General features: G+C 55.8%; 11 protein-coding genes across 11 annotated transcripts; 5 read left to right on the top strand and 6 right to left on the bottom strand.

Moving 5' to 3' along the window:
• Positions 1-264: 264 nt before the first annotated feature.
• Positions 265-1,282, top strand: ISF_07759 (hypothetical protein; the record flags this gene model as incomplete). The annotated part of the gene is made up of 2 exons (XM_018851362.1): positions 265-799; positions 864-1,282. The coding sequence occupies 2 exons, from the start codon at positions 265-267 to the stop codon at positions 1,280-1,282; spliced, it is 954 nt and encodes a 317-aa protein (XP_018701378.1).
• A 1,871-nt stretch (positions 1,283-3,153) lies between these two features.
• Positions 3,154-4,059, top strand: ISF_07758 (hypothetical protein; the record flags this gene model as incomplete). The annotated part of the gene is made up of 2 exons (XM_018851361.1): positions 3,154-3,611; positions 3,648-4,059. 2 exons carry the CDS (start codon positions 3,154-3,156, stop codon positions 4,057-4,059), a joined length of 870 nt encoding a protein of 289 aa, XP_018701377.1.
• Positions 4,060-4,569: 510 nt separating this feature from the next.
• ISF_07757 (chymotrypsin B1) lies at positions 4,570-5,547 on the top strand (the record flags this gene model as incomplete). Its single annotated transcript, XM_018851360.1, has 3 exons — positions 4,570-4,818; positions 4,887-5,122; positions 5,196-5,547. 3 exons carry the CDS (start codon positions 4,570-4,572, stop codon positions 5,545-5,547), a joined length of 837 nt encoding a protein of 278 aa, XP_018701376.1.
• An 862-nt stretch (positions 5,548-6,409) lies between these two features.
• Positions 6,410-7,969, bottom strand: ISF_07756 (hypothetical protein; the record flags this gene model as incomplete). The annotated part of the gene is made up of 2 exons (XM_018851359.1): positions 6,410-7,888; positions 7,958-7,969. 2 exons carry the CDS (start codon positions 7,967-7,969, stop codon positions 6,410-6,412), a joined length of 1,491 nt encoding a protein of 496 aa, XP_018701375.1.
• A 1,299-nt stretch (positions 7,970-9,268) lies between these two features.
• Positions 9,269-10,513, top strand: ISF_07755 (Hly-III-related protein; the record flags this gene model as incomplete). The annotated part of the gene is made up of 5 exons (XM_018851358.1): positions 9,269-9,459; positions 9,563-9,787; positions 9,855-10,011; positions 10,062-10,298; positions 10,352-10,513. 5 exons carry the CDS (start codon positions 9,269-9,271, stop codon positions 10,511-10,513), a joined length of 972 nt encoding a protein of 323 aa, XP_018701374.1.
• Positions 10,514-11,245: 732 nt separating this feature from the next.
• On the top strand, positions 11,246-13,218 carry ISF_07754 (Oligopeptide transporter OPT superfamily; the record flags this gene model as incomplete). Its single annotated transcript, XM_018851357.1, has 5 exons — positions 11,246-11,329; positions 11,380-11,984; positions 12,046-12,520; positions 12,546-12,799; positions 12,825-13,218. The coding sequence occupies 5 exons, from the start codon at positions 11,246-11,248 to the stop codon at positions 13,216-13,218; spliced, it is 1,812 nt and encodes a 603-aa protein (XP_018701373.1).
• A 101-nt stretch (positions 13,219-13,319) lies between these two features.
• ISF_07753 (FAS1 domain protein) lies at positions 13,320-14,819 on the bottom strand (the record flags this gene model as incomplete). Its single annotated transcript, XM_018851356.1, has 2 exons — positions 13,320-13,409; positions 13,740-14,819. 2 exons carry the CDS (start codon positions 14,817-14,819, stop codon positions 13,320-13,322), a joined length of 1,170 nt encoding a protein of 389 aa, XP_018701372.1.
• A 292-nt stretch (positions 14,820-15,111) lies between these two features.
• On the bottom strand, positions 15,112-15,520 carry ISF_07752 (alpha-galactosidase; the record flags this gene model as incomplete). The annotated part of the gene is made up of 2 exons (XM_018851355.1): positions 15,112-15,132; positions 15,185-15,520. 2 exons carry the CDS (start codon positions 15,518-15,520, stop codon positions 15,112-15,114), a joined length of 357 nt encoding a protein of 118 aa, XP_018701371.1.
• Positions 15,521-15,654: 134 nt separating this feature from the next.
• On the bottom strand, positions 15,655-16,618 carry ISF_07751 (glycoside hydrolase family 27; the record flags this gene model as incomplete). The annotated part of the gene is made up of 4 exons (XM_018851354.1): positions 15,655-15,882; positions 15,948-16,032; positions 16,089-16,340; positions 16,395-16,618. The coding sequence occupies 4 exons, from the start codon at positions 16,616-16,618 to the stop codon at positions 15,655-15,657; spliced, it is 789 nt and encodes a 262-aa protein (XP_018701370.1).
• Positions 16,619-17,344: 726 nt separating this feature from the next.
• Positions 17,345-18,519, bottom strand: ISF_07750 (NADP-dependent alcohol dehydrogenase; the record flags this gene model as incomplete). The annotated part of the gene is made up of 3 exons (XM_018851353.1): positions 17,345-18,250; positions 18,322-18,332; positions 18,390-18,519. The coding sequence occupies 3 exons, from the start codon at positions 18,517-18,519 to the stop codon at positions 17,345-17,347; spliced, it is 1,047 nt and encodes a 348-aa protein (XP_018701369.1).
• A 1,186-nt stretch (positions 18,520-19,705) lies between these two features.
• Positions 19,706-20,938, bottom strand: ISF_07749 (hypothetical protein; the record flags this gene model as incomplete). Its single annotated transcript, XM_018851352.1, has 1 exon — positions 19,706-20,938. The coding sequence occupies one exon, from the start codon at positions 20,936-20,938 to the stop codon at positions 19,706-19,708; it is 1,233 nt and encodes a 410-aa protein (XP_018701368.1).
• Positions 20,939-24,885: the final 3,947 nt, after the last annotated feature.

Below are 24,885 nucleotides of genomic sequence, written 5' to 3'. Positions count from 1 at the left end.
GGGGGGGGGGGGGGGGGGCGCCGGGGTAGGAGTTTACCGACAAGTTGACCCCCTCGTATCGCGCAAAACCTTGTCGATGATCCAAGCTGCACGGGTTCATGGTTCATCCAAGCTGCGCAAGCTTCGTGCGCAGCTTCTAACGAATGCCCAGGATGGACCTCTATCGTGGGCAGCAGTGCTTGGACGCGCTCGCCCGCTCCGTCTAGTTAAGAGGCCGCCGTCGGCGGTCGTCTGCGGCGGCCAACAAACTTCAACTTCGATATCATGAATGAGCAAGCGACAATCCTCGACAAACACGGAGACGTAAAAGTCCGGCTGAAAGGCCAAGTGCCCGGCGCGACCACGTACACCGTGTGTTCCCGCGCTCTGGCGCGCGCCTCACCAGTCTTACGCGCCGAGATGCGCCATCACCGCGCTGCGAACGACAAAGACGCGGTCCTGCAAATTTGCGGCAGCGACGACGAGTCCCTGGCCGTGTTTCTCAACATTGCGCACTCGCGGTTCCTGGCCGTTCCTCGCACGCTCACCGTCACTCAGATGCACAACCTCACGACCCTGATGTCCGCTTACAAGTGCACGGCGATGCTCGCGCCCTGGATCGACTCGTGGATGCCCGCAGCGCAGGGCACCGTGCGCAGGAGCGACATCTTCGCCATGTTTTGGGTGTACTGGGATCTTGGTCTGCGAGATGAGCTGCGGAAAATGGCACATCGTGTGGTAGTCGAGCTGGACACCAACGAAGTTGCCGTTCAAAGCACTCGCCTTGGGAGAAGAAGCTCAAAAACAACCGCAGTCATGGGTGCGACGAACCTCCCCCCCCCCCAGATTCCCATTCCATTCATCCCTGTCTAACAAGCTCTTAGACCGCCTGTCCCAGATCCGCTCGCGATCCTTGCAGGCCCTCCTCGCGACGACCAGCGACGTGCTCGAGAGGCTGCTCGTCCTGGAGGTCAGCCCGCGATGGTCCCGCCTCGGCGCCGTGCGGGGCGGAACCGACCCGGGGCGCTGCCGGCTGGCGACGTGCGCGCGGTTACGATCGCTGCTGCAGGCGGCGGCGCTGTGGCCGCTGCCCGAAGCCGCAGACGTGCGGGAGAGCGTGGTGGAGGTGTACTCGAAGCTGGCGGCGGCGATAGGTCATGATCACATGGGCTGCGAGGCCGGGCGGTTCTGGTGTAGAAGGATGCAGGAGGCGCTTAACGCGGAGCTGGACCTGGTTGGGACGTTGTATGAGGACTATGCAGATGTATCGGAGGCGGTCGTTTCACAAGCTCTGCGTGGTTGATGAGACTTCCAAAGTCATCCAATGATGAAATGAATTACCCTGTACAATGTCATGAGTGATGAAGTTCCCGGCCGGAGAGTTGGGCGGCTGCGGCTCGACGTTCCGGTTCCGCAGCCTGACCTGGCAAGTCACTTCACTGTTATTAAGCCCATTGTTTACAGGGATCTACACGATTTGGCCAGGATGGGCGTTTTGCAAGTCCAAGGCGGTGAAGTTGCTCACCTTGCTTCTGAGCTAGGGTATCGTCTTGCACGAACCGACTTGGAAGTGTCAAGGTTGAACGCACTGCGCACTTGATGAATACTACGGAAATGAATGATATCACTAGTTTTGGAAACAAGATCGTTCCAACTACGTGGATGACGTCCGATGACAAGTTGCTCCCCATGGAGTTTGCCTCTATGCCTGCTGGGTAAGTCCGACCCCTCGTTTGGTAAACGTCCACGAACTGGGTACATGTTGGTTAGTTTCCATTCTATCTAACAATGCACTTATCAATTGGATTGCGGCATCTAGTCCCTCGCCCGGATTTGTGGCCGAATTCTTTCTGCTCTGGCCGCCAGTAGATGCCAGAACAAAACTCTTGCCAAGTGCGACTGGTTGGAGCTGAATGTTAGAAACGCCAGCGTTGTGGTACCCAGCAATGGGAGCAACGCTTATGGCCAGAACAAGTTCATCCTGTTGCCTTCGCCTTTGACCGAAATCAGCCTACTTTCATCTTTCATGGTAAGTGTGGCAAGGACCACAAGCACACTTCCAAGCCTAATTAGAGAGCTTTTGTAAGTTAGGAGGGTTGATATGAATGAGGTTTGCCGGCATACAATCAGCCATTCACCTTGCCCAGGTGCCCAATCTCCATGACACCTTCTGTGTGGCTAGCCGCGTAATTACATTGCTATCTGTAACGTGCAAGCGTCGTCGGTACAGCTATAGGTTGACCTAGTACCCCTCGTGCCACAGGGTTCGTGGCATTCCCATCTTTATATTTTGAAACATTCAAAGTTATTACTTTGTTACTATTTATTTAACTATAGTATATTAAAAAGTAGGCCTTATATATATATATCTTATATATATATCTTATATATGTAATATAGAGAGAGTCTACTTATGACCTTTAGGGTTAAGCCCTACTTAGAGGTTAGATAAGCTATAGTTAAGGTACACATGAGCTGTAACCCTAGCTATCTATTATACTACTAAAGTGATCTTATCTGTTTTAGATGCATTATTATCTCGTTTCCTTTGGCTGTGTTAAGGCTCTAGAAGGTCTTCTTACCCACTAAGAGGTACTACTATTAAGATTTAAGTAATAGTTCCTATTATTGCCCATCAGCAGTTCCGACAAATGGACCTTGTTCAATCTGCATTCTTTGACTGTCGGAAGGTCACGCCACCTCCGGACCTAATCATTCCTAGTGCAAGACTCGTTGTTGCTCCCCCTTGTCACGCTCAACCTTTTCAAAGAGTTGCATCATCATTTCCGAGTATTCACTACTGTGCTGTGCCTACACAACTAGAAACACCGATTTCGAGCACGCCTCGCGAGGCTGCCAGCGGACTAAGTTAGTTAATGCCTCGGCCCGTCCCGCCTAGCTGAACTATTTCGGCACATCGGCACAGGCTGAATCTCTCAAAATGCGTATTGGTAGCTAACGCGAGAAATTTGGTGCTTGTGTAAAATATGCCTTATTCGCCCATTTATCAACATCACCTGTGCGGGCAGCGCCCGGGGGCCTCCTCGGAAAGTTTGTGCTGTAAACTTGATTTTTCATCATGTGCTTGAACCCATGTAAAAGAAAAGAAGCAACAGGTTTCCACGAGTAAAAAGAAAATAATTAACCTTGGCGTGCATCAAACACAATGCAGGAATGTGCGGCATCACCGGAGACGCTGGCCTCGCCGTCAAGAACCGTGCGACCGGGGAAGTGTACCACCCAACGGCCACGAGTCAAGGCAACAAAAATACCGATGCAGGCAACGCCGACGTAGCCGTGGACGATGCATCGCACGAGGATTTGAGCGCACTCGCTGCAAAACTCGACACTCTCGGTCTCGAGCCCGCGGCGGCGGCGGCGGCGGCACCGGCACCGGCCGACACCGCCGGGCCGATCCCGCTGCGCGCCATCCGCGCGTCCGGCCCGCCGCTCTCCGACGTCCAATTCTGCCCCGGCGCGCGCATCGTCAGCCACACCTCGACATGGTACCACATTGCCTGCATGCCCGAGAGCGTCGCCGCGACGCTCATCTGCACGCGCTGCTACCAGGACCTCGTCGCGCCGACTGCGCTCGCGGGGGATTGGACCGCGATTCTCGCCGCGGAGGAGTCGTCCGCGCGGTGCTGCTTCTACACGCCGCGGGTCAGAAAGGTGCTCTGGCCGCAGGCCGTCGTAGCCGGTGACACGTACGAGCTGCGCAGCGAGACGGTCGGCCGCATCGCCACCTCCAAGGCAGGCCACGACGACTGGCAGGGCTTCATTGAAGCATCCTTTACGCGGCTGCAACTCCCCGAGTGCACCGGCGAAGCGGTCCAGTCAGACTCTATCAGCTGGCACATCGCCAGAGGCTCCCTACGCAGCGCGCCCGTCTGCGCGACGTGCTACCAGGACCACCTCGCCACCACGCCGTTCGCCGAGCATTTCCGGACCTACCATCCGCGGCTCGACAACCATTTGCTTCGTCGCGGTGTCGGTCATGACTTGTATGAGAGCAGAGCTTTACTACAGGGCCAGGTGTATTTAATGCTAGATAAGAAGACATGGGCTGCGTATAAATAAATTTGATTGTTACGACATGCCGTGTGCAATCTAAGGAAGGATATGGGACCCATGGCCGTTCTTGATAGGCTTTGTAATTGGTCAACATGCAACTATTGTAAATTGTGCGCTGGTCTTGAGTTTTTTGGTGATAAAACTGACTCGACTCGTGTGCCTTAAATGCCCAGCTCACCAGATATAGTAGGGCAACAGTAGTGAAAGTCGGGATACGAATGGCTTAGTAGGCCAAAAAAAAAACGTAACATCAGACCATTATTATATAACGAGACAGTTAACCTACTCAGTGCAATCTACCGGACTACTTAAATGACTCTTTCAAATTACAGGGATGCGGCACAGACGAAGTGGCCAGAACTACAGTGTTGATACTGCTTGTCCCTGCGAGTATAAATACAGCAAGCTGCTTATTGAAACCCTATTCACAGTCAACAGTCAACACTTCCCTCAACCCTCTTACGAAATATTTGCTACAATCCTGATCATCAACAATCTAACAGCATTGTCGTTATAATGTCACTCAAGGCCGCCATTACACTAGCCATCTCGTTCTCTGCTATTTTGGCATCGTCAGCAACTGTTGACAAGAGAATTGTCAATGGAGAAGATGCTGACTTTGGTGAAATTAAATTCATCGTTACCCTTTGCGAGCAGGACGGGGAGTGTTATTGCGGAGGCAGTCTGCTAGACAGCACTACGGTTCTTACTGCCGCTCATTGCGTTGACCACAGCAATCCCATCTCAATAAAAGCTGGAATACTGGTAAGTATTCTAGTCACCTTTTACTCTGATCAGATTAAAAAAGCGGCATAGAGCTAATAATTGTATAGTTTAGGGGAATTGGGGGTGGAGTAGACGCACAACCTGCATCTATTATAAAGCACCCCAATTATCGTGCCGGCTATGACAAATACGGCATGATAATGCCCGGCCCTCAGCAACACAATGACATTGCAATCTTGAAATTAGCAACTCCGATTGACAAGAGCAGCGATATTGACTATGCCACGTTGCCTCCAGCAGGCTCGGATGCCGTAGTCAATTCAACCGCAACAGCTGCAGGCTGGTAAGTGGCTATCGCTGAGCACTAGCATGTGCCTTTTATATTTTGGAAAGACACTAACTAACCTGCACAACAGGGGACGTGACATACCGGATAAGCCTACTGCCAATGTAGTGGAATCGCCCATTTGGCTTCAGAAGGTTGTTCTTCCTATTCGCGCACGCGAGGACTGCGCCCAGTACGAGAATGTAGGTGAGAGAGACACTATCATATGTGCCGGTGGAGGAGGCAAGAATGTCTGCGGAGGGGATAGCGGTGGTCCTCTTTTCGACGCGAAAACGGGACAGCTACTCGGTGTTGTGTCAATGGCTACCAAGGATAAGGACAACGACGAGGAAATGTGCAACCAGACTCCCGGGGTGTTTACCAGAGTCGGCAGTTACATTGACTTTATCAACGAACATCTTGGTTCTAAGACTAAGCAGTAGTGTCGTGGGAGAAAAAAAGGCCGACATTAGAACCTAAATAGCTCGAGTTGGAGCTTCCTTTTACAACGCCCCAACTCTCCGAGCAATGACTCGCTTTATCCAAGCCACGTTGAAAGTCCGATGAAATTATTAAAATGCAAGTGACCTGCCTTGACATGGTAAAGCGCTAATTGACAGGCGGTATATTGTACCGCTATTTTCCCCGTTGCAAGCTGCCACGTTGATGACTACATACAACTGGGCTATAAAATGGCCATGCTACGGACATGCTCTGTTAATTACCCAAGAGACGGGAGCCTCTAAGACAAGATGAACAAGGCGGGCGGACCAGACGAAGGTCGTAGACCGTAAGAGTAGAGTTTAACGTCGGCCACCCCCTATAATAAATTCCTATATAATACTAATATAATATAGATAAAATGAGGCTAGTATTAAGTCTTTAAAAGAATAGTTTAGTTATATAGTTATTAATAAAGAAATTTACTTTAAAAAAGTAGTCTAAATAATCCTTTTATAATTCTAAAATATCCGAACGATCGGAAAACAGCAGCAACTGCCCAGCAGGAACCGCTCCGCGCCGCTTGCGACCGAGGACCAAGGAGCCGACGACCCTCTCGCCGATGCCGAGATCCTCCTGATCGCAAAAGCCCAAGACCAACTCGACACACGCGCTAGCAAGAGTCGAGGACTAACAATGCGGTAACTGTGGTAACTGAAAGGCTGCAGTCGAGGCTCTTCAAGAGGGTGTTCCTATGCTTTGGTATACTTCATTGAAACAACTTTGTTTATCAACATCTTCCACATGTGTTTTCCTTCTTTTGTTCATCTCTTTGCACCTGTCTAGAACTTTAGATCGAAGCCATCATACATGCGGAACAGTCAACACCCACGACGGTGACTGGTAGGCTGCAGCTGGCAACGCGCGCACCGACACAAAAGCCTCAACGACCAGATACGTGCGCGCGACCACGTACAATGTGCCCCCAATAGCGCAAAGCACGTAGATTAATACATGGCTGCGTCGCCTCTTGCCGCCCGCCAGGATCTCGTACCAGTACCACCAGATCTTGCCCGACATGTGACCCAGCAGGTTGAGCAGCGACCAGAGCACGCCGCTAAATATGATGTACGCCGCTGACGCCTTCCAGAACCACGACTCGATGGCTGTAGGGAAGATTTCGTTCCAGCCGGCCAAATGGATGGCGCCATAGATGGTGCTTGCGTTCCACAGCACCATGCCCATCATGTGTCCCTGCATGTCACGGACGAGGTCGTCGCCGGGCCAATTCCGCGGCCGCTCGACGACGAGTTCCTCTAATCTGCACACCATAGCCTCGCACGGCCAAGCGCCAGCGGCCGAGGACTCTTCGTCGCAGCGGCGCTCGAACTGCTGCTTGACTCGATCAGGCATCTCAGGATACAGGCGCAAAGCGTCCCGGTATCTCAAGTCGTCTTCGTTGAGCTCCTTGGGCTCAAGTCGCTCCCTGAGCGCTTGATGGTTTTGGAGTGCTTTGCAGGCCAGATACCACCGTCGCTGTCTGACTTCTTCGGCGACTTTGGCGGCAGCTTCTTTCATCACGTTGTGTTGTTCGCTGCCATGGTTGAAATTGCTTCGTGGCACCATGTGGCCTCTCTTCATCTGCGAGTCAAATGACGGTCCGGAATCCAAACGAGTCTGCACTGCAGTACATGTCGATTGCGAAACAGAACTGTTGCGAGACATGGAATTGCTAGCCTCTTGGGATTTCACCTGGCCATTTGCAGGTTTTTTGTCGTCACCGGGAAGGTAAAGGACAGACGCCATCTCTGCCTTTACGCCAAAGTCGCGCAGGAGGTCGCGATCGACTCTGTGCTCGGCGCTCACTTGGCTCGACATGTACATGAAGGCGCACATAGGGTGCGTCCACTCGCCGCGAAGCACAGTCGGCTCCTTGATCCACCGAGGCTTATTCCACCAGAGGATGTAGTTGATGAGAGCGCAGACAACATGACCAATGGTGTTTGTCTCCAGCGGCGTCACGGGTAAGCCGACAGCCACACGAGTGATGGCTTGGATGACCATCCACAGCACCTGCGCACAACAAATGACCTTGCCGGAGCCGTCCGTCTTGCTCTTGTCCATTATGTCGCCTGTGGTGATGCGGGGAAGCAGCCCGCACTTGGCGAGAAGTTGCACTCCGCGCGGCGTTATGTGCAGGCGCCTGTGGCTTTGGATGAAGGGGGCTGCTTTTTCGAGGGTCCGGTCGGGGAGCTCAAAGACAAAGCCGCCCATGCCAGCGTAGAAACTGTGCACCATCGTCCATTGCTTTGAGACATCATTCTGGGCTTCTGGATTATCATTCTGTGGTAGACTCGGTTAGCTCTTTGGTTTTTGTTCTGCTGTGGTCGCCTTCCCGCGTCTTATACGTACCTCACGTATCATTTTCGTCAGACACCGTGCGGACAAATACTGGCGCCAAGCGGCCCAGATGACCAGTTCTGGGCCAAAGATGCCCAATATGCTCCATTTGAGGTATCGATAGGAATACTCTGACGGACTCTCGTCGGTGCTGGGGAGATTGAGGTGCACTGCGGACCAGACGCAGATGAACAAGGTAAAAACGCAAGAAAACACCAAAGAAAGCGTGCCTCGTCCGTCGGGCTCGCCGACAAAGCCAACCAAGGTGGAATTGGTAAAGGTACGGTGTTGCACTTCCAAAGACATGTCTGAATTGGGCAGTTATATGTATATACACAAATAATATGACACGGGGTTAGCAACGACTGCAGGGAGGAGGGTAGTACAAGGCGGGCGGACCTGACAAAGGTCGTACAAAAGATAAAGAAATGGGCAAAGAAGAGGGAGCACGGGTGAGCGGTCTCGGTGCTCCCAAGTCTTACAAGATTGCATCAGCCACCTTGTGTTGGCAACAACCCTCCGGGCGCTTCGCATCCATCGCTGGTGTTTAGTACAGTCACCGCACCCCCGGCCCCAAGTTTGGCGTCCGACCTGCATCATGGCAACAAACAAAGCATGCATGATGCTGACGAAAATACAATACCCATGCCAGGTATTTTTAGCCTTGTCAATTTGTTCTTTGGCACCATATAACGAGAGCGAATGAAAGGGAGCTTGGTCAGGATGGGCCGTCCCGACCCGCCGCCATTGCCCCTGTTCAGCTCCGCGGGGACCTCGGACAAAACTAGGTCTGGCTCGCATGTTGGTCAATCACCGTCGTGCACCCACACCAAGATGCGACCGTACGTACTGCAAGTTAACCATTGGGCGGCTACTCAGTCGTTGTGGTTGGCCAATACCACAAATCTCAGACCGGGAACAGCGGGTTTTGCCCTGTCTGTGAGCCTTACAGGCCAGCTAGCCTGTGGCTGGAGTGGGGCATTTCTTCTTTTAGTAGTCCCTATCGCGCCCGCTATAGCTGCAAAGCTACAGCAAGGATGTTGAGGTACATAGCACTATATTGGGAGGAGCCGGTGAAAGACAATGGCTGAGGGGGGACAGGGGATCGTTGCTAGTCTCGCTGCAGGTGGGATAAGGACGCAAACTTTCCGCACGTGAAGTTGGACCCTTTGTCCCCGTTGGTGCTGGTGTCACCTCGGCGGTTGCCTGCTGTCGTTGTCCTCTGTTTTCCTTCCGCTCCAACTGCTCTTTGCCCATCTATTCATATCTGCCGCTCGTCCTACCACGTAGGCATTAGTCTATCCTGGACAGCCCTGACACACAATGTCCCTGCGAAAAGCTACCCCAACATCGAGGTCAACCATCGAGGTGCGATCGGTCGACACCCCGCTGCTGGCCACGGCTGGCGACGAGAAAGCGGGCCGCGCGACGTGGTTCAAGACGCCAAGGCTGCTCTTCTTTCACGAGATTCCGTCGTGGCAGCAAGACAATGAGCACATCCTGTCAGGATACAGGTGCGTCGGTCGCATTGGCAAAGCTGCCTACCGAGGGGAGCCGTCGTTGTCTTCATTGCTACCCATCAGCTGTCTGCCAGTAACTAACCACATGCTCAAACAGGCCGACGTCTGGTTCTGCTTGGGCATCATTCACGTCTCTGCTCTATCTGAATAACCAAACCGTCAACACCTATTCGCACCTCATCGGAGCCCTATTGTTTCTGATGCTCCCGTTTTACTTTTACAACGACATTTTCTTGCAACAGGACAATAGGCAGCGGGCAGATGTGCTGGTCGTTTCGACATACTGCGTAGGCGTCGCCGTCTGCTTCGTCTTTTCTACCATGTAGGTGCACCCTATCTCGAGACTGAGATGGGAGAAAGAAGCGTTTGGAGTCGCTAACATCATCTAGCTTTCACACGTTGTGGAATCACAGTCACGATGTTTCTCGCTACTGCAACAAGCTCGATTATCTAGGTATCCTCGTTCTCATGTGGGGAGCCGGCATTCCCACCATCTACTACGGTTTTATGTGCAATCATAACCTCAGGCTTGTATACTGGACAATGGTACATGATTCTTGCTTTGCTCCCATCACCTGGCAACTAACAGGCTGCAGAGTACCAGTACGGCCCTCTGCTGCACCATTGTCACGCTCACACCCCGCTTCGTCACCCCCGAATTCCGCAAATGGCGCGCAGGTTTCTACGCCGGCTTCGGCCTGAGCTCCGTCATTTTCGTCGTCCACGGCCTGCTCCTCTACGGGTGGAAGGTACAAAAATCGCGAATGTCGCTGGTGTGGATGGGATGGATGGCTACGGCCAACCTCGTCGGCGCGGCCATCTACGCTGCCCGAGTATGTTGCTCAGAATCTAGACACCACATTCTGCCGTGCTAATTCTTTTACAGATTCCGGAGCGCTGGGTTCCGTATACATTTGACACGTTTGGGGCCAGTCATCAGATACTGCATGTTGCTGTCATGGTCGCGGCTTGGATTCATTTCCGAGGCCTTGTGGAGGCATTTCACATAATCCGCTCACAGGCCAGTATCTGCGGCATAGGATCATGATATGCGGCTCGCATTCCAAAAGCGGTTGTGTAAATACTCTCAACAATAGGCTATATACTTATTTTAAGGAAGTAAACTAAGGATTTGTTTTTCCCTTCTTTCTATAGATACGCATTTCTTTTCTACAACTTCCATCAATAAGCCTTCTATTTTTACTGTCTGCTATACACTTAATCTGTCTTTTTCACTATTACTTACAATCTAGACCTTCTTTTAGACTAATAATATAGATATTAATATTAAAAACACCTATAAGTGTGAAGAAGAAACTTATCTTACCTATACTAGGTGGGCTATAGAAGAGATAGCTATAGTGCAGTAGAATTCCCTACGAAGTATACTACTAAGGAGTAGTGGGATAAAAGTACTTATTTCTATCTTTTAAAATCTTATACTGTATTTTACTATCTAGAGTTTATAGTGGATAGATAGGATGGCAGGCTACTTTACTACTATATACTATAATCGCGGCGTTTTTGAAAACGAGGCCTATAGATTATAGTTCTCTTAGATATTTCTTCCTAATAGACTATTTTAAAATCTTCTAATGGTCTTTTAATAGAATTAACTAAATAACTATAGTACAAAATATTAATAGATTTAATCCCAATTTTCCCGCCGCTGTCATGGACAAGATTGAAGTGTTTCTCCGTCCGTCTCCCATTCCCCCAGCATGAGCTCATCTCCCAATCTTACATCTCCAGACGACGAAGACGTCTTGACAACCCCGAAATGCACAAACACATCATCGCCGAGATGAAGATCGAGACCGCCCTGCTCACCAACAACTCGCCCTACGCCGAGGACCGCGCTGTCGTCGACAACAAGGACGGCCTGGACATGCCGCCTCGACCCTGCGTGCTTAGGCCATCGGCCCGCTCTTCGCCTGCATCATGGCCTTCATCAACGGCTTCTTCGAAACGTGCTTCCCCGCCATCTACGTCGCCGCGACCCTCCCGCAGCTGCTCGCCTACCCGCTCGGCACCTTCCTGGCCCGCGTCCTCCCCCATGGCGGCCTCACCCTCTTCGGCGTCCGCCACAGCCTCAACCCGGGCCCGTTCAACAGAATGGAGCACATGCTGATCAGCGTGATGAGCTTCGCGTATGACTCGGCGCCCTACAGGCACCAGATCGTCTGGAACCAGGCGCTGCCCCAGTACTTTGGTCAGGAGTGGGCGCGCAGCCCGGGATACCAGCTGTGCGTCGCGCTGCCCACCGCGTTCGTCGGCTACGGCTTCGCGGGCATCACCCCTCGCTTCATCATCTGGCCCTCGCACTGCATCTGGCCCAACTCCCGGGCCACCATCACGCTCAACTCGGCCTTGCACCCCGCCAACGACGATGGCACACATCCGGTCCCGGGCCCCTTTGGCTCCGTCTGGCGCTGGTCGCGGATCCGGTTCTTCCTCGTCGCCCTGCGCCGCCATGTTTGTCTGGTTCTTGTTCCCCAACACCATCTTCACCGCGCTCGGTACCTTGTCCTGGATGTCGTGGATCGCGGCCAACAACCGCATCCTGACTGCCATCACCAGCTCCAACACCGGCCTGGGCCTCAACCCGCTGCCGACGCTCGACTGGAACACGCTCACGACACGGGTCGACCCGTTGTACATGCCGTCCTTCAACACCTTCAACTACTTTGCCGGCGCGCTCGCTAGCATGTTTATGATCGTCGGCGTATGGTTCAGCAACGCGTACAACACGGCGTACCTGCCGATCAACTCGAACATGCCGTTCGACCGCTTTGGCGAGCGGTACAACGTGACGAGGGTGCTCGACGACGGCGGCCGGCTGGACGCGGCCCAGGACGACGCGTACTCGAAGCCGTACCTGTCCGCAGCCAGCCTGGCGGCGTACTTTTGGTTCTTCGCCGTGTACAGCGCGTCCATCACGTACGCCGCGCTGCATCACCGCGGCGAGATCTGGGGCGGCATGCGCGCCGCCGTCCACAACTTGTTCAAATCCGACAGCGCGACTCGCGAGGAGGTGCAGCTCTCGGACGTGCACGTGCGGCACAATGGCCAAGTACAAGGAGGTTCCGGACTGGCGGTACCTCGCCGTGCTGCTCGCCTCCGCCGCGCTCGGCGTCGCCTCCATGGCCGTGTGGCCGACCGGCACCAGCCCGGCCGTCGTCGTCTTCGGCATCCTCATGTGCGTCGTTTTCGTCGTCCCCATCGGCATCATGTATGCCATGACCAGCTACCAGATGACCCTCAACGTGCTCGCCGAGTGCGTCAGCGGCGCCGTCTCCAACGGCGACGCGCTCAGCATGGCCTACGTCAAGCCGTACGGCTACCTGCCGTGCGCGCAGGCGATCAATGCAGGACCTTAAGCTCGGCCACTACGTCAAGATCCCGCCGTGGACGCTCTTCTACGCCCAGATGGTGTCCACGCTCGTGTCGACGCTCGTCTTCGTCGGCCTGCTGCAGCACCAGCTGCGCATCCCCGCCATCTGCACCCCCCACGCGCCGTTCCGCTTCGTCTGCCCCGGCGAAAACTTCTTCTTCACCGCCGTCGTGCTCTGGGGCACCGTCGGGCCCTCGCGTCAGTTCGGCCCGGCCAGCCCGTACGCGACGCCACTCATCGGCTTTCCCGTAGGCGTGGCGCTGGTGCTCGCCTTCTGGGCTCTCGGCCGGCGGTTCCCGAGGAGCAGGGCGCTGCGAGGCGTGCATCCGGTGGTGCTCATCTCGGGCGCGTTCGCGTAAGCGCCGTAAAACTTGACGTACGGGTGGCCGGCGGTGCCGGTGGCGGCGGTATCCTGGCTGTGGGTGCGCGGGACGTACCTCGCGTTCTGGTGGAAGTAAAACTACGCGCTGTCGGCGGCGTTCGCGGTCGGTGTGGCCGTCTCGGCGGCGGTGCAGTTCTTCGGACTGGCCTTCACGGGGTGGGAAATCAACTGGTGGGGAAACAAAGTTGTTGGCCGGGGCTGCGAAGGTGTTCCGTGCCCTTTGCTGCCTCTTCCCTGGGGGTTTGCCCGGAAGCCGAATGGTCAGTTTTAAGACGATGAACTCGGAGACAAGTGACTGAACTCGCTTGGAACAACTGGGAGTTGAAGTTTGCAATTGAGTATATAGTATTGAATTGTTACTATTTTGGATTGTACACGGGGTGACTGGGCCACACGTCATCTACATAAAAGATGCCTATCTACCGAGTATATACAAACATGGTTATCAGGCATTGTCTATATATAAGGCTGCAATGCCGATTTAATCCTAGAAATCACATCCTCAGAGCCCTTTCCAACAACACCCCCCGGAAGCAGCACCTCATCGATCCCCTGCGCCACCCCGTCCTCACCACCGATATCCTGCTCGACGACCGGCGTCCCGTTGACCGCCACCGCGATGAGACACATGTATCTCGTAATAGAAACCTCTAGACTCACCGCCTGCTCTCCCACACACAGAGCCGACGGCAGCTCCCTCCGCATGCTCCCCTTGTACACCCTGTCCTCTTCCGCCGACGTTCTCCGCTCCGCGCCGTCGTTCTGCGGCCACACCAGATTCGTGTAGTGCGTGTGCACCGGGCAAAAATGCCCCCGCAGCAGCGCATTTAGATACTTCCTCCCCTCCGCAGACTCCGTGAGGAAGCGCAGCGCCTCTGGGCCGAGTGACGCGAGCGCCCGGTCGGACGGCGCGAAGAGCGTGCCGCCGGGGCGCGAGGCGAGCTCCGCCGCAAACCCGGCGACCTCGACAGCGTGCAGCAGCGTGGTGTGGGTGCCGCGCAAGCGCAAAACTTCGAGGAGCGCTCCCGGCGGGGTGATGACCCGGTCGATGCGGTAGATGAGCCCGTTGCGCGCGCGGATGCCCTCCCCCGCGAGGAACCGGCCCCCACCGGCGAGTGTCCACCCGGCCTCGCCGAGACGCAGCGGGAACACCTGCGGCCTGTTGATGGTGCCTGGGGCGTGGATGGTGGGCACGTTGGTCATGCTGCGCAGGTACGCCTGGTCGAGGAAGTGCGGGCTGACGTGCATGGCGAGCAGCGCCTCCTCGGCGCCCGCGCCCGCGTCCGCGTCCGCTTCCGCGTCCACACCGGACAGGCCGGCGGCGGCGGTGGCGGCGCCCTCCCATGCGGCGTTTACGGGCAGGAACAGCGTTACCTCGCCGTCGGAGACGTCGGCCAGCAGCGCGACCAGCCGCGGGTACCGCTCCAGCAGCTGGTGGTAGGCGCTGGCCTCGGGCAGCGTCTTGAGGACGTCATAGATGGTCTCGCCGCTGTGGGTGGAGGAGCTAAGCGGGAGCGGATGGGCGGCGACGAGTCGCTGGAAGGCGGCCTCGAGCTCGTCAGGGTTTGGCTGCGGCATGGTGAGATTGGGAGAGGTTGACCGTGAGGTGGCAAGAGGTAGATGGGATGAGGCTGGGACGCCGGCGGGATAATTCGCCGAGCGGGCTGGGGGGGGGGGGGGGGGGGCAATTCCCAGCCATGGCAGCTTTGGTTAATTATCGTCGACGCTATTTCCTAATCACATTAAAGCTTAATTAAAGTTGAAGCGGATTCAGGCCGTCCCGCGACGATGCTGGTTCGCGCGATGCTGGTGATTACAACCTTACATTCTAAGATGAAGATGACGCAATCAAAGTCTCTGTCACTTTCAATTATATGAAGATGTCGTCAGACTGCATGAAATAGTCAGAGATCATCAAACTACACTTTCCTCCTCGGAGTCACCCAGAGCAGCACGCTTTCACCCTCATCCAGCTCGGCCTCTAACCCCCCCTCGGCCTGCTCCTCCTCGCCCGTCCAGACGTTCCTCACCGCGTACCCGCCACCTGTATCCAGTCCGAGGTCCTCCCACGACGCCGCGACCCTCTGTCTCCCTCGCATCGCGCTCCCGAACCCGCCTTGGCCCTCATCCGGGCCGTAGTTCGCCAGCACCACCAGCGCCCTACCGCCCCCCGGCTCCGGCCCGCCAATCCACGCCTGCAGCTGCCTCGCCTCCTGCCCTCCGCTCCCTGGATTCCGCGGGCTCATCGGGTACGTCGCCGCAAACTCCGCCGCCGCCATCGCCGCCCCCGCTCGTCAGCAGCTCCGTCCCCAGCTTGTCCAGCCTCGTCAAGTCCGACCCCGCCAGGGGCTGCGCGCCCGCCGCGATCCAGTGCGTCGCCAGCGTGCGCCTCTTCCCATCCGACACGCCCGTGTCATTGCCCACGTGCAGGCTGTCCAGGTCCGGGCGCACCCGCAGCGGCCTCGTCCTTGGTGAAGATGCCCCCCACGGCGACGATCCACTGCCGGTAGTTGTCGACGGCGCGCTTCGCGGTGGCCCAGGCGAGCAGCTTGGTCTCCCCGGAGTTGCTGATGTCCTGGTCGGTGCGCATGCCGTCGGCGTGCGCGTTCCACACGCGGAAGCAGGCCGGCGAGCGGTCGAGCTTCCAGGAGACGTGCCGGCGCATCGGGCGCGCGCCAGGCGGATGGCGGCGCGCCAGGCGGGAACGGCGGCGGACTGGTCCGAGGGGAGGTGCTGCCCGTTGTCAGGCGAGCCGGGGGTGACGTAGTCGAGCTTGATCATGTCGGCGCCCCTGGGGATTTTCGTCAGTGGGGGGTGGATAAGACCGGTCTGAAGGGGGGAACGTACCACTCGGCAAACTGCTGTACCACAGAGTCATGGCAGGTCTGCACCTCGGGACGGGTGTAGTCGAACACGCACCGCGCGAGGCCCTCGTCGCCGGTGCAGACGTCGCCGATCCGGGTACCCGTGCCCAGGATTGTCTTGTTGACTTCTGTACGTAACGCACCCGGAACGACGTATAGGCCGAGCTGTAGGCCGTGGGCGTGTAGGTGCTCCGCGAGCGCGGGGACGTCAAACTTGCTCGCGTCGTACAGGGTCCTGCCGTGCTCGTCGCCGTGGTCGCCGACGGATCAGCCCGAGTCCAGGCTGCACAGGGTGTAGTTGGCGCCGGCGAGCTGCGAGGCTAGAAGATCGCACTGCGCGGTGACGTGCGCCTGGTCAAAGGAAAAGTCGCCGTTGATGTTGTTGGCCTGCAGGCCGAACGAGTTCCAGCCGCGCGCGGGGGAGCGGAAGCCACCGGTTGTCTCGCTGTAGGAGAGGACGGCGGCGGAGGCAGCGGTCGCCGCAAGGGTCAGTGTGACGGCACTAGCAATCATTGTTAGAATTATATAGAGTAGTAAATGCAAAAGTCTAGCATCCTACATTTTATATGTACATTTACATGATATATATAATCGGACCATCACACATCGGATCGATCCCCCACCATACCCCGCAGACGTCATCGTAACACTAAGCCTTCGACAATGGCCTCAAATCAAGGTCGGAGGGGCATCGGCGGCACCAAATCTGTTAATATTTCCAGCAATGGGAGAAGACCATACTTGTGCCCCCACGATGCGCTGCGACGCCGTACGGAGTGCTAGTAAAGCTCGGGGGCTGGCTAGCAGTCCCGTCGGGATCGGATATGTGGGGTAAGCCGCTCCCGACGGGACATTCTGACGCCGGTCTTGTTGATTCAACAGAAGGATGAAGAAGCAGAAACAACAAGTTGAACGTGCTAAAGATGAACCACATTGGACTTACATCACGTTAAATACAATCCTAATATTTCGTTATTTTAATGATAAAGAGATCCTGTATAAGTTCTATGTACTTATCAAAAGATACTCAATGCGTAGGGGAACCAGCAGCAGGATGCATCCTAGACGACATGGACACTCCCCCGAGACAATTCCAGGTTTGTCTAAATTCTCCAACAGTCTCATTTAATCAACTCCATATAATCACCTCTAACCGTCTGCGCCGCGCTAACCCCAACCATCACCACCGAGCCCAACCACAACGCCACCACCACCATCACATCACCACCACCACACTCCTCAAATCTTGTGCTTCTCCAGCTCCTCCGCCCCCTCCGGCAGCAGCACCGCGCGAAAGTGCACCTCGCCCCTCTCCAGCCGATCCAGCGCCTCCGCCGCGCCGCCCTCGCTCAGCGGGAACGCCTCCACCACCGGCCTCACCCCGTGCCGCGCCGCGAACGCCAGCATCTCCCTGTGCACCGCGCGCGTCGCCACCAGCGCGCTGCGCACCTCCACGCCGCGCAGCAGCACCGGCGCGTACGGCACCACCAGGTCGCGCGCGCCCACGCTCAGCGGCACGATCCGCGCCCGCACCGCCAGCATCGGCACCACCGCCGCCCAGTCCGGCAGCGCCGACGTCGTCACCAGCAGCCGGTCAATCTCCCAGGCGTCCTCCCCCCCCTCCTTCTGCTTGCCCTTCTTCCCCTTGAGGTCGTTCATGGCGATGAACCGGTGCCCGCCCAGGCGCAGCGCCTCCTCCCGCTTCCGGCTGGACCCGGAGAGGACCACCACGCGGCAGCCCATCTTGGCCGCGAACTGGATGGCCAGGTGGCCGAGGCCGCCGACGCCGAGCACGCCGACGGTGTCGGTCGGGCGCACGCCGAGGAGCGCGGTGAAGACCGTGGCGCCGCCGCACTGCAGCGGCGCGGCGTCGGCGGGGGAGAGGCCCTCTGGGAGCGCGTGCAGGAAGGCCTCGCGCCAGACGGCGTGCGTCGCGAAGCTGCCCTGGTCCGGCGCGGCGGAGCCGTACATCTCCCGCCGCGAGCAGTACGTCTCGTCACCGGACAGGCACGGCGTGCACAGCCCGCACGCGCCTGTCTGGTAGCCCCAGCCGACGCGCTGGCCGGGCCGTAGGCGGCGCACCTCCGGGCCGACGGCCTGCACCTCGCCGACGCCCTCGTGGCCGAGGACCATGTCCTTTTTACGCTGCGCGGGGTGTCAGTTACAAGTTTTTCGCTTTCCCCTTCGTCCATTTTTGGGAGAGAGCAACAACGTACGTAGTGTAGATCTGGTCATCGGTTAGCCTCTGATTGGCGCGCGTGGTGAGCCGAGGTTAAGATCTTACCGGTTCCGCAGACGCCTGACGCCAGGACCTTGAGCAGGACCTGGTCGCCGGTGAGCTCCTTCGGCCTGGTCGTGGTGCCCTTGACCGGCTTGCCGTCGGGCGAGCCCTTGTACACGGTGAAAGAGAGCATAGCGTGCTTCGTTGTTGAATCAACAGGTGTGTTCCGGAATCGTGACGCCACTATGGTGTGCTAAGGAGTCTAGACAATCGGAGGAGGCCGGAAAACTAGCGTCAGAAGGAAGATTATAGTTGAGGGGAGAGTTTTTTTTAGGAAGAGAGAAAAGTAAGTATTCAATGATGCACCGGTGATGGGGTGATTAGTGTTGATTGAAAAGAGACTGCGAACCTCGGCGATTTCAATTGTCCGGCACGGCCGCGGTTGGTTTACAAATCACCGCCTTTTTGTCTCCTTGGCCCCATAGGAGATACGGAATCGCCGATATCATCAGACCGCAGATAGGAGGTACAAATTAACTGTTTGAGAAGAAAATCTGAAAACATACGGTAATAATAAGAATCAACATAGAACCAACCAATCACCAACGAATGCCGACGGGGAGTAAACTTCGATAATCGGAGCCTCCTCCGATGCCGACCCACCTTGTGTTGCCTTTTTTCGGAGATTAGCAGGGCAGAAAAAAAGCAGCTTACAAATAAACCATGACGTCTTGTTCATTGTCTTCCCTTCTAGACCCTGTTTCATCTTGTCATTCTTCTGCTGAAACGAAACATATAACCCTTTTTGTTGTTTTGTTTTGTCAGGACTTTAGCCGGCGGGGCTCGTCGCCGGCATTGGCGGCCGAGCCCGGCAGCGCATTGCCTGATTCAGACTACGCACATGTGTTGGCCTAATACCGAAGCGTCATGGGTTGCCAGCGAATCCTCATTTTCTTAAGCATTATGAAGGAATGAAGAGTCGATGCGGCTTGTATTGGTTTCATTTTTCCTCTACTACAGCAAGCTTTCAGCTGGAGCCTTGTTCGGGAAAAGAAATGGGGGGCCCGTGTTAGCAGACCGAGTCGTCAACCGAGAAAACCAACAGAGAATTCAACGTGCCTCATTATCGTCATTTTGGGCGCCAGCCACCTATGTACAACTCCACGCCTTGTATCAGCCTCCCTGGCCACTCCCTCGAACCGAGCCAATTACATGAGCCAAATATGTGAGCAAAATGTGCGAGCAAGATGTGTGTGTAAAAATGAGCAACAAGACAAAAGAAATTGGAGAGATGTGAATAAACAATAAACCAGGAAACAGCAGTTTCGCTTATGCAGTATAGACCGTTCATGCATTTCGACATCAGAGTCAACACCGTCTTATACAAAAGACAGCTTCGCCAACACGCAGTACTCAACATAATCCTGTCCCTCAATCGTAATAATCTTGCCGGGCGAGACGAGCTTCCCCCGGAAGGAGCCAGTTGTCCTGCGCACGTAGGTGACACCGTTAAATACGGTCGATCTCGGCTCGTCCTCCTCGTCCTCCTCGTCGCCCGTCGGCGGGCTGGCAGCCACAATTGTCCTATCGTCGGTCGAAGTGCTCTTCCTGTGGGCCGCCGACGTCGGGAGAGCCTTACGCGGCGCAGGAGGCGAACCATATGGGTTCTGGGGTAGAGGCTGCCGCGTCGGCCTGGGGGCGATGCTTTGGATGGGGGGCAGCCGCTCCTTGTCGTCCAGGTCCATGACCTCGCCAGCGAGGGTAGCGTGCAGGGGCGGCAAGCGCTCCTTTTCGTCGAGGCCGTTGGTCGCGCAAAAGGCCTTGAGAGGTGGCAGGCGGTCCGTGTCGTCGTCAACCTTGATGTTGGCTGGCCGAAAGGATGACGACGTGGGCCGGTCATTGGGCAAACGGTGGCCACGGAGCCTGGGCGATGGCGGCTTGTACGGGTCTCTGTCGGCGGGGCTGGGCTCGTCAGGAAGCGGCGAGGCAGAACGCCTCTTCTTGGACGCGGCAGACGATGTGCGATGGTGCGAAGGCGGCTTTTGAACCGGGCGAGAGAGGTCGAGGTCTGAGGGCGGGGAGGCGGCCTTGATGCCATGGGCCTGTTCGTGCATAGCTTTGGCCTGGGCGCTGGCGGTGCCAATCTTCCGGATGGCGCGCTGGCGGTCGGCGCACTTTTCGCGCTCCCAGCGAAGATTGCGGGGACGCTGGCCCTCGCCGGTGGTTGAGATGCGCTCGGCGTACTCGACGGCCTTCTTCACGTTGGCCTCGACACTGGCGGCGTCCTCGCCAGCTGTGACCTGCCTACCCCGCTCGCGGCAGTATTCCTTCATACCAAGGCGGTTCAGGTTGACAAGATGGGGGAGCAGGACAATCTCCTCATGGATAAGCCATGTCTCTGAGGGAGGTGGATAATTTCCGCGAATGATGTTGCCCTCACGGTTCTCTGAAACGAGCTTGAAGCGCAGCTTGCCATCGCGGCTGAGGATGCCGTAGACAGCGTGTTGGTCTGGTTCGGGCTCCGATGAGTAGAGCCAATAGCCGACCAAGATGCGTGTTGGGTAGCGGGCGGCAAAGTCGGAGGAACCGCCAATTTTGGAGTAGCTATGCATAGTTACAAGTGAGAAAGGGAGAGCAAGTTGCGCTGGTGTTGTCGGGTTGGTGGTAAATATGGTTTGGATAGCTAGGCCGTTTCCCCTCTCTCGTAATAATAGTGGTAACGGCGGTTGGGGAGTGCTATAAAGAGCAGCCTATGAGTACAATCGTCATGGCCTCGGGCTTCAATAACAAGATGTGGTGATGGGAGGTTCTGTGATTTAAGAGAGGGGAGGAGGGGAGGGATGTCTGAGGAAAAAATGAGCGTGGTGGTGGTGATGGCCTCGTGAGAGGAGAAAAAAGTGCAGTGGAGGGGAGGAGGTGCTTTTGGCTGCTTGTGCTTTTATTTTGAGAGGGGAAAGAGGAGTGAGAGCAAAGAGGAGGGGAAACCGAGAAGAGGAAAAAGCCCGCCAAGATGGCCAAAAGAGGAGGGGGGAAGGAGAGTTGTAGCGGCTACAGGGCCTTAAATTAGGGAATTGGGCGCTGGAGGGCGCTATAACTTCAACGTTGCGGGGGCAATCTACAGTGGATTACACTATCTGCCAGTACAACGGGTGCATACTACCTAAAACTGCACTGCAGCACCTGCCTGAGGAGGGGAAACCAAAAGGCACCCATGCACGGTGACTATCTGGGAAGACGCGGCAGACCGGGCAGACTAAAAAAAAAATTAAAATTAAAATAAATAATGTTGGATCATTGTGGTTATAGGAGGATCAAAGAATAATAATAAAGAATAATAGCAAAAAGCCAAAAGCAGCCTTTTGTCGCAAACCTGTAGGAGACGGCGAGTCTGGTGCCGACATGGCCCATCCAGGACAACCCCAGCCAATGCAGTGCACCAATGCAAGCCGTCGGTGCAGGCAGTCATCGAGACCCCAGGCGGCCAATAAACATGTCGGCCAGGCCAATGGGTCGGCTCGGGCAATGGTTGCAACCTGTACCGTGAGTCCAGGAGCGGCGATTCTCCGCTTGTCGGCAGGATGAGGCTATTGGTGGTGGTGGTGGTGGTGGTGGTGGGAGGAGGAGTTGGAGCGCGGTGGCTTGATGGTTCCATGTACCAGCCGGTGGTGGTGGTAGGTTTGTCCTCTTTGAATGCAACACTGTGGCGGCACGGAGGACCAAGCTCGATGCAGGTAGCTAGGTACGGGGGCAGAGACAACTATTGGTAAGGTTATGATTCAGTGCTTTCCTCTCGGGCATCAGCCAACATGAGCTGTGAGACCGGTGTCAGCATTGTTCAGAATAACTGCTACCTAGGCAAGCTGCGGATACATCCTCTTCAACGGGGAACACACCTTTGAGCTTCCGAAGAAGACGTGGCACAAATAAGCCGCCGCCGGGCCCTGCAGCCCAGTACCGGCAGGACCCATCTTTTTCTTTTTCTACTTCTTTAATGAAAGGGAAGAGGAGACAAGGAATCAATTGCACAACTACCAGTAGGTATACTTTTCTGCTAATAAAAGCATGCAGCAGGTTGCAGCATACTAACCCGAGTTGGTGAATACGACAGGCCTCGTGGCAACAGTACCCAGCCAGTCTTGTCTCTTTTTTTCTGCTCACTCTCCTGCCAGTCTGGCCTGAAGCGCTGTGTGACCTGGACGGGTGTTGGCCAAGTGGGGGGCTCGTTGGGTGCTGGCAGCTGGCAGCTGGCAGTCGCAGTTGGCAGCCAAAGCGGGGGCTCCAACAACAGCCTGCCTGACAAACTGCAACGAGGCCATTTTCGCTCAACAACAAACGCCAGGGAAAAAGCAGGGTATGTTGACTGTCATCAGTCTCCAAAAGAACCAAGAGATGGCCAAGAACCAAGGTTCCACTCACTACCAAATTATCACGAAAAATATTGACGCTGATAATAGTAATAATACTAAGCCATACTATACATCAGGTAATCCCAATATATCCAACTTTGGTACCTCGCAAGTAACTACAGATCACATCCAGCCGAATCGACGTCTTGCCTCTGGCAGCTTTGTCACCCACTTTCCCAGTCACTAACTAACCCGCGTGTATCTGGTGGCAGGTACTCACAACATGGCCTACAAACAAGCCCTTTCCCTCGTCTGTCGCTAAACCTTCCTCTCCTCCCCCTCCTTGTTGTCTTCTCCTCGTTCCCAATCCATCTCGTTAACCCAACACAAGCACACAGACACACACACCTGGACACCTGGGCGCCTGCATACAAGAACCCACGTCCTCATCCTGGTATCCATCGACAAACGCGCCACTTTGACTCCAGATACACCACCTACACATCGACTGGTACACACCTACGCCTATTCCACACCTGCAGCCGGCCCCTCCCTCATTCATCCAGCATCAACAACTCCTCCGCTAAATCCTTCTTGGCCAGCCACGGACCGCCCACGCCCGCCCACTCCGGACAAAGCATCAATCAAGTGCGGAACCTGAAGCGACACGGCACAAGCACTGGCACAGACATGGGGACGGCAGCGACCATCAGCCACCCACCAGAACCCAAAAGCCACCAGACTTGTTCCCCCTCGTGTTACATGTGCATAACTCAACTCGTACAGACATCCCCTCTTGTCCTTTGGCTTCTCAACATGGCCCGTCCCGTCGCCTCACACATGCGCCAGCCACCAATACCACCACAACCACGGCGCAATCATTGCCCGAGCTCACGACACCACCCACGCCAAGCTACCTATCCCAAGCAAGCACGCTCACAAGTTCTACCTCTCGAAGACAGCAAAAGAAGCAGATCAACCAGCTCTCAGCACACCGACGACACATGACGCCTCATCAGCCAACCATCACTATCGCACACGACCAAAACCAGTCCCGCGCTCATCGACGTAGTACATGTGTCTCTACAATCCTATATCGTTGGTGCCTTCAGCTGCAAGAAGTTGCAATAAATCCGAGACTTTTTTTTTCCTTTTTCCTATATTTCAACCATCCCGTCTGCTGCAAACCGCTTACTGGTACCTTGCCTATATGTGGTACAATCTTTCTATTTTGCGCCAATCGAGGCCAGGTCCCGCCATCCCGCTCATAAATAGCCTTCTGATGATACATGTCAGTACAACCAGCACAATCGCCTCCTCCACCACCAGCACCACCACCGCAAACCTGGCCTGACTTGAGCAGCCGCAGCTGTCGATATTTCAAGGGCCCCTCTCTCATTGCAGTGTACAGCGTGCGGCGTGCAGCTTGCAAGGTACCACTGACTGCCGGAGCCCATGTCCCATCCATCCCGTCGTCAGGGTGTGGGGAGAGAGACATGCCAGTGCGGCCCAGCCCAGTCTAGCCCGCACCGCGAGCCGCCCGTATTGTAGGCTGTGACGGACGATTGGCCGCGCTTTGCCACGGATCTGGGCGGCCTCGTTTCTCTTCGGTTGCCCTGGCATCTCTCAACGTCCTATTCTCAATCGAGACGAGCACCGCAGGCACGACACCGCAGACAACTCTAGCTGCGCCGCATGCGCCTGGCATGGTTAAACACGGCCAAGCAGAACCTAGAGATTCGTTTTTTCCCGTCCTGCAGCAAGACCTTCCTCCACTTGAGTACCCCCAGGCCCGCAAGCCAAAAGTACATATGTGCCCCAGCAATCCAAACAGCATCACTATTTTAGCCCCCGGAGTGGAGGGGCGGAGCCGGCGCCTGCAACGGCGCAAAATACGTTTTGCTGACTTGCCTCGCCAATATGGAAATGCTGTTGGCGAGACCGATAGCAAGACAAACCTGCAGCCTCGATGCACAGAAGAGGGCCAAGGGGACCGGGGGCCTGTCACCATGCCGCTTTCATGCACTCAACCTGGCTGATAGACTAACTAGGGGCAACATGCTCATCATCACCATCAGGTTGGCTGCAAAACCCCCACTGGTGATTAATTTGCACAACCCCCTAGGTGCCTCCTCGAGTCTCGAGAACCAACCACCAACAGCAGTTCCCCGTCTTGAATCCAGCATGCCGCTAGCCTCGAGCTAATAACCAAG

The sequence above is a fragment of the Cordyceps fumosorosea genome, assembly GCF_001636725.1.
Source record: "Cordyceps fumosorosea ARSEF 2679 chromosome Unknown scaffold_24, whole genome shotgun sequence".
NCBI lineage: Eukaryota > Fungi > Ascomycota > Sordariomycetes > Hypocreales > Cordycipitaceae > Cordyceps > Cordyceps fumosorosea.
The sequence above is the reverse complement of the archived record's forward strand: the minus strand, read 5'-3'. Positions and strand labels throughout refer to the sequence as shown.